The sequence below is a fragment of the Choristoneura fumiferana genome, chromosome 19, assembly GCF_025370935.1.
Source record: "Choristoneura fumiferana chromosome 19, NRCan_CFum_1, whole genome shotgun sequence".
NCBI classification, from domain to species: domain Eukaryota; kingdom Metazoa; phylum Arthropoda; class Insecta; order Lepidoptera; family Tortricidae; genus Choristoneura; species Choristoneura fumiferana.
Window position 1 is genome coordinate 4,484,602 of NC_133490.1, and position 11,396 is coordinate 4,495,997.

General features: G+C 39.6%; 1 protein-coding gene across 8 annotated transcripts in view; it reads left to right on the forward strand.

The window, feature by feature from the left end:
• PMCA (plasma membrane calcium-transporting ATPase 3) overlaps window positions 1-7,971 on the forward strand; it is a 216,114-nt gene extending 208,143 nt beyond the window's left edge. For 6 of the 8 annotated variants that reach the window (XM_074102739.1, XM_074102744.1, XM_074102741.1 and 3 more), the window contains 2 exons: window positions 3,000-3,068; window positions 6,234-7,971. In XM_074102739.1, the coding sequence (XP_073958840.1) occupies window positions 3,000-3,068; window positions 6,234-6,446 (282 nt within the window). In that variant the 3' untranslated portion in view covers window positions 6,447-7,971. Of the gene's footprint in view, window positions 1-194; window positions 1,962-2,999; window positions 3,069-6,233 lie in introns of those variants that run through there. The other 2 variants (XM_074102745.1, XM_074102749.1) reach the window with 2 other exon arrangements.
• The last annotated feature ends 3,425 nt before the right edge of the window (window positions 7,972-11,396 follow it).

Sequence of the window (11,396 nt, forward strand, 5' to 3'; positions counted from 1 at the left end):
TCTCCATTTTTAAAAACTGAATCTATTTTTTACTCTTTTTAAAACGATTTTTAAAAATGGACCTTTTTTTTTAAAGTTCTCATGTTTGATTTTGGAATGCCAGTGACGTATTTTATTTTTAATCAAACCGAATTGGCCACGAGCAAGGTTGGCAGTGCGAGCGACGGCCGACTGACGCCTGTCGTTGTTTACAGCAAAAGGCGGACATTATGGCCGGTCGCAGGATATTTGTCAATAATTATTTGGCGGAACACCGAAGAATCAGCGTGCAGTCCGGCGGCAGTTCGCTCCCGGCGCTCAGCCCCGTATCGCACCAAAGCGATGATTAAAACATTGCCCCAATATTAAAACAGAAAAAAAACACAACGAAAAAATCAGCCATACAACGGCACTTTTCGAAATTTAAACTGCCATCAATATCTAAAACGTAATCCTTTTAACAGTTTTCTAAAATAACCAAACTACTTGAAGTATATAAAATGACTTATTAAATAAACGTTTTAAATATTCTAAAAATGTAAAGCTGTAGTTTAAGAAGTGATTAATTGTTTACTAAAAGTATTAGGGTAAGAGAAACATTAGAGATCTCGCAAATTATTTTATAGATTTATATATAAATATGGTGCACCCTTGTAGAGGAATCCTCAAACAACTCCGCAAACGGACCCCTTGTAAAAGACATAATAAAATCCCTAATTTTGTATTGTTTATTCAAAAAAATCTTTCTGTAAATATTCCTAAAACTTGTCTTTTGTAACAAATATACAAAATATAATATTGTTATGTGTTGTACTAAATCGATAATTTATAATACGGGAAAAAATAATGTGCCATTTTTATAAAAATAAACAATCTCACTAAAACGTGCTATTAAAGTGCTTTTATATACGTTTTACGGTATGATAATTAAATTTGCTTGTTATTGTTTGTTGGATGTTTCTGTGGAGAGAATGCGAACATTGTTTTTTTCTATTCGTCGACGAGTGAGTTGAGAATGTTTTTAAATGTCTAGTTAATGAATGTTTTCATAGTAAGCTCGTTGTGTAATATTTTTGATGTGGTTATGGTTATAGTTGTGTCGTTGTATATGTTCTGACCATGGCATATACACTAGTCACTTCGACATACTATTACCTATTATTTTGATTTAAATAGACATTAGTGACGCTGCGTTTGATTGAAGAGCGAAGGTTTGATAGCACACTCTGCATGAAAATTGACTACGAACGTTTGAAGAACACTCTTAAGCGTATGAATTGCGTTTTAGATTTTTCCTTTCTGAAAAGGCCTTTTGGTGATGCCAATGTCTTGTAAAGCAAAGTTGGGGGCCTTTGTGATAGAGGTTTCCGCAGGCTGTCCCAAGGGCCCCGCTTGGCAAGGACAGTGGCGCCACCTGGCCTCACTATATTTCAACACACTACACTATCCATAGACTCCTTAGTCTTCCATACTTTCCCTGTCTTTAGCAATACTGTACTTCTTTGAGTTCCTTCACTTCATTTAAGAGTTATTTTTAAGTTTCTAATCTCAAGCAAATTTAACTATCCGTCGACTATGAGGGATATAGTGAACTGAAAATGTATACATGTTAAGTATAATAGCGTCTATAATAAATATATTATATTATGTATCGAACCGCAAAATTGATAAATGCACTCGTGTAGATCCAAACCATGCCTGCTACTTTATTGTTAACATAATGGTAGTTATATTTAAATTTAAATAAAACAAAATAAAAAAGTAATTCGTGTCTTGGTGTACACCAAATAGATTATAAATGATAAATTTAAACTTGAAATTTTTTCAAAAAATTTAATAATTACGCTTATAGTGGCGTGCGCCGAGTAGCGAGGTGCACTTTAAACTAGCGAAGTGTGCTACGCGGTATCTGGTAACCTGTTAATTCGTTACTAAAGCTTCTTATCTCTTAAACTTTAGTAATAAAGTATCTGTACTCCAAAGTAACTTTCATTTCACCCTGCGCCCCGGAGCTGCATAATAAGGTAACTGGCCGAGGCTCTGCCGCCTCAGTGTCGTGCGGTCTAGATGTTAGAGCTTAGCGCTTGCCACCGCATCCGCCATCGCGCCACGCGCCACGCGCCACGCATGCACGACCGTAGCCGTAGCCGTAGGAAGACACGTGCGTGCTGCTTCTACACCCGATAGATCCAGCACGCACACCGATGCTTCACTTCAATAGATCACAAAGAGGGCTTTTACTGTTAAACTTTATTCCAAATCATTCATTTGCAGTTTAGATGAGTCACACCGCTTGTTATGTAGTTAGTGTAGAGTAGACGACACATGAATGTAGTCCTGGTATGTGAGCCGCTCCGGTGATACATATTATTATGTCATTGTGTGCTTCAGAGACAGAGCATGACACACTACAGCCACACGGCGCGGTGTGCTGCGTCAGACACACAACACACACACTAGCACAAAAACAAACTTAAAAAAAGAAACAAAAAAACTACGCTTCACGGACTGCAGAAGAATCACGATAGGAAATAAATGTTTGATGTACATCAATGTTTTATTGTATTTTATTTTTCATATTATGTCGACGTTAATAAAATGGCTAAACAAGGAGCCCTGGATGGTTGTTTCAGAAACTAAATAGATTTTAAGTGCACACCCCATGAATGTGCTTCTTAAGGTTTAGGAGGAACCCTGCGTTTTATGTATTTTAGTTGTACGTTATATTTATTTGACCCCGACCATCGCTTCGAGGCGCACAGCTCCGTACAATCCTCGAGATCTTTTCTGATGTTCACTTTCTGTTCGTGAAAACTTTCACTGCTGCGGGTGCGGACGCTGCTTAGCATTACCTACAACGACTGCGGCTCTTACAGCGAACAGCGTCTCGCTAAGCAGCGTCCGCACCTCACTGCCAGATCTGTATATTATTTTTTTAACCTTTTCTATCTTCGTGACGTTTTCCTTCATGTTCTCGTTTTTATTTTCTTTTCCATGAAACCCCCAATTGCACACGGAAGGTCATAGGTGGCGAGTTACAGGAACGCCTGATTCCCGTACCCTACAGCAAGACTTCGACCGACCAGGCTGTAAGATATACAATAATGGCAACGCTATTTCACTCACATCTCGTTTTTGTTCAGTTTCGATTATGTTTTTATATGTTCTCTAATACTCTGTATACTACAACTTTTCTGTCTACTGGCCCGCTGTCTCTTTTTGCGCTGATCTTTTTGTTTCGCTTCTCCGTGCCAGCATTTCCGACGAAACTTTGATTTTTCACTTTCTTTTACTGTTGAAATAATCGATGATAACTTACGTATCTATATTTACCCTAAAGTTGTGATTATCTACGGAAATGCTTGAACGTGTGGTGTAAAACAAAAGGTCAGTGCTGCATGCTTCTCGCATTCATGCATGTATCCAAAAGCATGTTTTGTGATTCATTTTATTTTTTACATTGTACTGTCGATACATTTTTCATTGGGAGTGTCGTTAAATTCCTTTTGTAATCTGAATGTCGTTCAGTGTGTCCATACCACTCGGTTACTTTATTGGAATATTAAAATTATATGTGATAGGATATTTTTCAATTGCTAAAGTTGGTTTTTTAGTAGGTACTTGTATATAATTGTAAATATGGCAATATCTTTGGAAGTTAGGTGCTTAGGTTTTAACTTTCGCAAAGTTTAGTCCATTTGCTATTTATGCTAATTATTGACAAGTAATGGTCTATAAATTGTTAAGTATTACTTACAGTTGTAGATTTTTTCTCACGCTGAGTCCAATTTTAGTCGTCACTTCATATCATTTTGCAATAGTATTAGCGTTCTATAGGAGCGATATTCTTTCGTATCTCTTCTAGCAGCCGGTCAAGACCTCGCGAGTAGCGTAACATAAGTGCTTCATATTTTTGTTCGCATCACACCCATGCCATAGTTTATTATTATTTTGCCTCACATTAATGCACTTTTAAAATCGTGGGGTCCTTCAAAAATCATCGGAAAACGTTAAAAATCACGATAAATAGAGTCATTAAATAGCTTCTAGTGTTTTGTTTTCCTATATCATAAGCGAATGCTTTAAATTGTGATGATCTTAGGTTAAAACAACGACATCATTCGAGGAACGCTTACCATGCTTAGTCGACATGGGATACTGAATCAGGCGTTATATGTTGCTTAGTATGCATAGTGTGTACAATAGGGCATCGCAGTTCCATGCTTGGTCGCGAGTAGCATAGTTGAGGTCAATCTCCAAATACAGTCACAGAGGGCACTACGCTCGCCGCCACAAACGCCCGCGAGGTAGCGGGGCGATTGTTCGGCGCGTGTCGCGGAGCTGTTACACGTCGGGACGACCTCGGCCCGGTGTGTAGTAGCCCAGCCAGCATGCTCGACAGGCCACGACTGACACTACCGGCACTCACGACGATGTCTGTATTCAGAGGATCACGGGCGACGAGTGTTCCCTACCCCTCCCACGCGAGGCTCGCTTGCAACGGAACACGCAACGTACATGTGTCGCCCGTAAGATCAGTGAGGCGTGTAAGGCCACATGTATGTTGCAGGTCCGCTTCCGCAACTGGCAGCCTCTTGTTCTTACCACTGCATGGCGTCGGCCCGCGCCGACTACCTACGTATCTGTGACTGGAATTTTGAATTACCTGCTTTACCGCCTCTTTTTTATGGCTCGGTGTGCTTCAATTTATGTTTTACTAATCTCTACCGGCGCCCTGGTCCAGGGCGGCGGGTTGCACTCGTGTTGCTCTCAACGACCGGGCCTCTGTTCTGAGCTTCCGTGTAAAAAGCACGTCACTTTAGACCCGTTAGTTCTAGAACGGCAATAGATGTTTGACACGAAACTAGTCAGAACAGAGCTCCCGAGTTCTCACCGATTTAAATATATATTTGACGGTGATAACTGCCTCTACCCCGCGGCGCCGCCGCTGTCTGTCGCGCCCTCTCGTGTCAAATGTGCTAACACGGTCCCGTGTCACTAGATTGTGTTGCCTTCCGAACGAGAGCTGTGTGAACGGCGGAGGTGGTTGCTGTGGGGAGGGTTATATGCCGGACACGACCAATTTACTTATATCACATTTTTTAAACACTCCATGTGATTAAATCACCTGCACTATTTTAGACGAACAGATGAAAGAGCAGTCTTCTTTTTCGCTCTCCTGCTGAAGAAAAATCTGACTGCAAATCATCGGCCATTTCGCGGTTTAAGTATCTGTACATTTGAAGGAAGAAACGCTTAGCTTTGTCTCACGGAAGCTGCATGTATCATAATAATGGGTGTCATAATGTCCGGCATATAACTCAAAGGGATCGACGTAATGTCACTACTGGAATAGCTCCAAAATACTTGTTAACGTTACAGCTAAACTAAGCAATTACGCGTCTCCAACGCATGTTTGAAGAGTAATTGTCACTCAAATTACAGTTATGACGTTGTCCAAATCCGGATCGGTTACGTTAATACACAGGTATTACGGGGTTATCCTAGATATGCACAACGTCACGGTTTTTTGAGTGCTTTTTAATCCTCGTACGCGTGATGGTGATGGTTAAATGCGTCGATGCGCAACGTTAATAAGTTCGAGGCGATGTGACAGTCGAGCAAGTGTAACAGGCTATCAAAAAGTAAAATAATGTGTGAATCACAGCAATATGTCTGAGCAAAGATGCTAAAAATATATCGCTCAGATATACTTGATGAAAATTAAACAGTTTTTCATTTTCCGCTGTCTCCCCTGTCGTACTTTATGGTGGAAGAGACGGGCGGAGCCAGGGGACTTATCTACCACCTTCAAATCAAAGGGTAGAACTGCAAACCTGCTTACATACACTTGTTTTTCATAATAATCTTTCTACCCTATCATACACCGTTTGACATAAAGATATCGTGAAAGCGATTACAATTAAGGTTTCTTGACAGGCGAAATACCGCTAGATGGCGTATGCGAGAGGTCCGTTTGACGTCACAATCTTGCTTGTGATTGGCTCATTTAGTTATTTATCCAATCACAAACATGAAAATCAACCGGACCGGACAACACTCGCGCATGTCACAGAAACCCTCATTGCTATTGCGTCAGTATTCTCAGGTTTGTTGTGCCTTTTGATGTAAGGACGGTTAGCGGGGTAGTGTTACACTCGCTCTCGGGCCTCTCGGAGTAGGTAGTGGCAGTACGCCGGAGGCGAGAGCAGCGCGGCTGCTTGTGCCGGCACTAACACGGGGCGGGTGTGCAGATCCGCGTGGTGAACGCGTTCCGACAGGGGCTGGACTCGCGCGGCTCTCTGGCGGACGCGGCGCTGGCAGAGGCGCTGCGGAAGCAGACTGCGCTCAGCAAACGCTTCAGCCACTCGTCCAGCGTGGAGTACGAGCCGCGGGACGCGCTGGCGCCCGCCGACATCGACGTGGAGCGGCTCAGCTCCCACTCGCACACGGAGACCGCCGTCTAACTCCCGGCCCGCGCACGGCCCCCGCTCACGGATGCAATAATTTAGCAGTAACAGTATTATAGCGCCCGACCGTGCCCAGAGACGTTCCCGACCGACGCTGCCATCGCTCTAATGTAACATTAATATGCTAAATTGTGTATAAAATCATATTTTTAAACAGACGAGGATCACGTTTTGATTTGAACATGTATGCCTGACGGAGCGCCGCGCTCCGGTGTATCTGAGCATAAGTTATATTGTTAACTAGTGTGTTTAATTATTCGATTGTTTTGAAAATATTTTATTATTATACGCGTGCGTTAGCGCGCGTCTGTTGAACAAATAAAAATATTGTCTAATTATTAATTTTAGATTTAAGCGCAAGGGTGAGCGAATGGGCGTGTGTTTTTTGAAAAAAAATAAATTTTTCGCATACCATCGTGACATCTCTTACACGGAATGAAATGTTTTGTATTGCTTTTGTCAAAGACATGCCGCGCCGCGCGGGCCCGTCCGCCGGCTCCACTTGTACTTACATGCCGTATCTATGTATCTATCCAGCGTATGTATTATATTATGTATACACATATACTTTGACTAAATTATTACAAGTATTAGTTAAGGTGTTTGTTATAAATTTCAATAACTTTTCTTTTTGTTTTTACGACATTTTCCCCCTAAATCTAAGTATACATTTAAGTCATATCTCGAAGCGTAGACGCATCAACTAAAGTTTGTATGCAAGAAACGACCACTTCTTGTGTATAAACCGACGTAGTCCACTAAACATCTTCAAATGTTTAAATAGAAATAAACATTAAATTGTATAGCTGAAGGTATTTATTTGTAATGCTAGTCTCTTATGAAACAAAATACTAATTATTCAATTATTATAACGTACTTATTGATTATTGATAAATACTTCAAGTTTATTAAACAAAATATAGTCTACGGTGTAACGAATTGATTTTGTAATTTTTTCTCTACGAGCAATAGCGGCGAGGCGCGTGCGCCACGCGTTAGGTATAAACGATTTAGCGAATCGGCAATGTTCAATTTTGTATAGAACGTTTCATAGTAGCGGTATGAGGTTGTTACGTTTTGTTCCGGGATCCCGGCCCGCCGGACCGCCGGACCGCGAGCCGCGACGACTATTAAAACTACTAAACAATCTTGTAAGTAATTAAGTATTAGCTTCGAATCAATAAAGCCTTTTTAAAAAAAAACTTAGTTAAAAAAATGAACTATTGAAACTTCACATGTTTAATATAGCTATGATTTCAGTGAATAGAGGTCATGGTTTTGTGTATTTATATATATTTTCGTTGATATTCGTTACGAGCCACGAGTTACCCAATGAAAGACATAAATTAGGAGTGTACTGTAGTGTTAGAGCGGGTGCGATGCTGTGCTTGCTCGCTCGCACGCGCCCGCCCGGCATCTATCGTTTCGACACAACAGTCTGCCACTAACCATTTTAGGTGATAAGTCCCATTGTTGTATTTTTCGTCTCACAATAAATGAAAATCTATTTTATTGTTTTTAACACTGTGGTTTTATTTTGTGTCCTTTATGGGAAACAAACCTGGACATAAAAGTCCGTTTGATAGGTTCGGATCCCACATGCATGACGTTCAATGAAGATAAATATGGTAATTTGACTACTAAAACAGTTGAAATTTAGGGGTCTATATCGGCTCGCATACTTATTGGAAGTCCGAATGTTTGTCAGAACGATCGTTTGTCATAACTCTTTTTTTCTCTGAATCCAATAATTGTTCAGAATTGTTATAAAACAAACCTAACCTATAGTTTTCTATAGGATGACCATTTAAAATTTTCAGAAAACTGTAAGGTTTCAGTGGAACAAAAGTTATAACAAACGATGATTCGGACAAAAATTACGGTATGACTAGCGAAGAGTATGCGAACTTTGGCGCTCCCGAAATGTAGAGGTCAAAATTCTTTTTTGATGCCTAGAAACGTCCATGAAATTTTTTTTCTTATTTAGATAATCTCCACAAAAACATTATTTTCTAATTCAGGAAGGCATGTGTATACCCGGAAGTAGACTTAATCCACGTTTGGTAACGCAGTGGACATAAAATTGACTATTGAGTGGTGGACAATTTGAGTACCACGTGATTTTTTTGTGTAATAAAAAATCCTAGGGTAGTAGGTACAGGGGCAACTTCATAATAAACCGTTGGAGACCCAGTTTAAAACTAACGTAACACAACTAGAAATTATTTAGTAACATTAATACTATCTCAACTATAGGGCCAGTACAGACGGACTGCATTTCAACTGCTACGTAACTGCCAATTCCATTGCAGTCGACATAACTGCACGCTGACTGCTATAAAAATGTATGAGCAGTAGGCAGACGCGGTTACGTCGCAGTTGGAAAATGTAGTACTGGACCTTATAGAAAAACAAGACATACCCATTTTCCCAGCGTTAAATTATACAGGACGACATTAATGCGTTTTACACTCTGCTCACCTCGTGGCGGTATTCACAAGTAGATATTTCTCCTTAATCTTATTTACCCAAATAATTATGGTCTTTGTCTCACAATCAAAGAAATTAGACCTAAAGTCCCCATATATGGTACGACTTCGTTTGTACGATCGATTCTGATGAAAATCGCGAATTTTACCATGTGCACTAGCTCTTAAAAAGTCACAATGAGAACGAAATGCATAAAACCTGTGACGACATGATGAGTGAAAAATAACGCCACTTTAAATGTGATGACTTTGACATGTTTACTTCCAACGCCAATATACTAGTAATTTATCAAGTTTATATTGAAAATAAAGTGATCAGATTCCAGTATTTCCCATTCAACAAGTTGTCGACTCGGATTAACTAAGTGTTTTTACGAGTTCAGCTGATGTGCATTTCGCTCACAGATCTAACCGTAAACCAGTACGTAATTATTAATATAGATGAGCAGTCGGCAGTTGCGGTTACGTTGCAGTTGGAATGCAGTCCGTCTGTACTGGACCTTAGGCATTAAATAGTAGATTGTACAACAAGAGCATAAAACGGCCCATTTTACCCAAGACGTTCATATAGCTTCACGAAGGCCGGTAGGAAAAGGGTGGATAGACAGTTCGAGGGACAATGGGTTTAATGCTCGAGTTTTACACTCTGCTTTTCACCTCGAAGGCGAGGAAACAAAATAGCAACAATTGTTCACTTACTATGTGTCCTTTATTGTTCACGCATTACTATTATAATTATAAATTTTTAGTTTTATTGATCTGTTTTGATTAATTTGATTGATTTTTAGATTAATAGAAGTTAACAATTATTAAAAAGATATGTAGAAACTTCTTTGTTTGTGGCTGTTTATACCTGAGTGCCTTGGTCTTATGCGAAGATTTTACTTTATGCACTAGAGCATAAAAAGTCATTTTATGTCGCCTAGATCCAGCATAAACACGAACTTTACGAGCATGAGAAGTGAAAAATAATTTTGACCTTAAACAAAATTAAATTGATAATTAAATCTTAGTGCCAACACAAGAAGATAAAAATATCTCAAAAAAGCTAGCTAGGATTTGAAAATAAAGTGTTCAGATTCAGTATATATAGTGCAACACAAGAAGATAAAAATATCTCAAAAAAGCTAGCTAGGATTTGAAAATAAAGTGCTCAGATTTCAGTATTTCCATTCAACAGCGCCATCTCTGTGTTACTTGTGGTAACTGAAAGTGTTTTGAATGAGTGAGCTGATTGGAATCTCGCTCACAGATGGCGCTAACTGTATCCCGAAACAAAACATTAGATTAAAAGCTAGCTGTCTATGTATCAATAGAATAGTTCCATGGTAGTGCGGTAAGAAATAAAGTGCTGATATAAATCCAATTGCTCAAGTCACTACTTTTGTAGTAGTTAGCTACATCACATAACGTACACCTAGATTGAAAACTTAAAATCAAAAATAAAATTGAACTTCATTCAGCTTCAGAACGGAGGCCTTTGCCCAACAGTGGGACACTATACAGGCTACTTTAAAAAATGTAGTGCGCAATGCGTGAGATAAGATGGACGCAGCCTCGCTTCATGATTTTGGCACGTTTAGTAACTACAGTTTGAAGCATATGTCATTATTTAAGTAGTCAACTATACTACCATTAGGATAGCTGATTAAATGATAATTTATGATACTACTAGCCTTAACCCGCGGCTTCGCCTGCATTAGAAATAGCTTAATGCCGTCTTAACTGAACTGTTGTATATTATGCCCATGCAATTTTTGAAATACACAACGACAATTAACAGTTTACTTAAACGATTGTTGTTGCCATGGCAACGCAATGAATAAATGTGTTAGTTTCAATGAGGGCTATCGTTTTTTGTCTCGCTAGATGGCGCACTGTTGCGTGAGGTTTTTAAGTATGGTTTGAAAGTCTGTTATTACGGGCGCGAAAACAAAGTTTAGATTAAAATCATATTTAATACACCTTAAAACCGTACCATATAAATATCGAGCATGCCACAGTGTTGCATAGTCTCTGTTTTTGTTCGGAAAAAAGGGAGGACAAAGGTTTCCGAAAGACAAAACTGTCTCAAAACACAGACATTAATTGCCCGAAACGCATATTTGCCATAATTAATTTCAGATATTGCAAAATATTCACAAAATTTATTCTAACTATAAATAACCCGCGTAGCTCACCCAAAAACTATGAGATTTGACATTTCGGAGACTCACGCTCACTAGCGCCTCTAGTGGCGAATTCATACCGATAGCCCTCATTGAAAAAGATTACGGTAACAATTTGAAACGACAACGTTCGCTCGCACAACGCCATCTACTGATTGCAAACGAAGTTAACATGTCACGTCACGTCATATTGAGAGCTGAGGTACGTCATCGTTCTTGGACAGTGCCCTCTTTTCTTGTTTAAACCTAAAATATTATCCTACGACAACGCATTATCGGGATATCAAGTA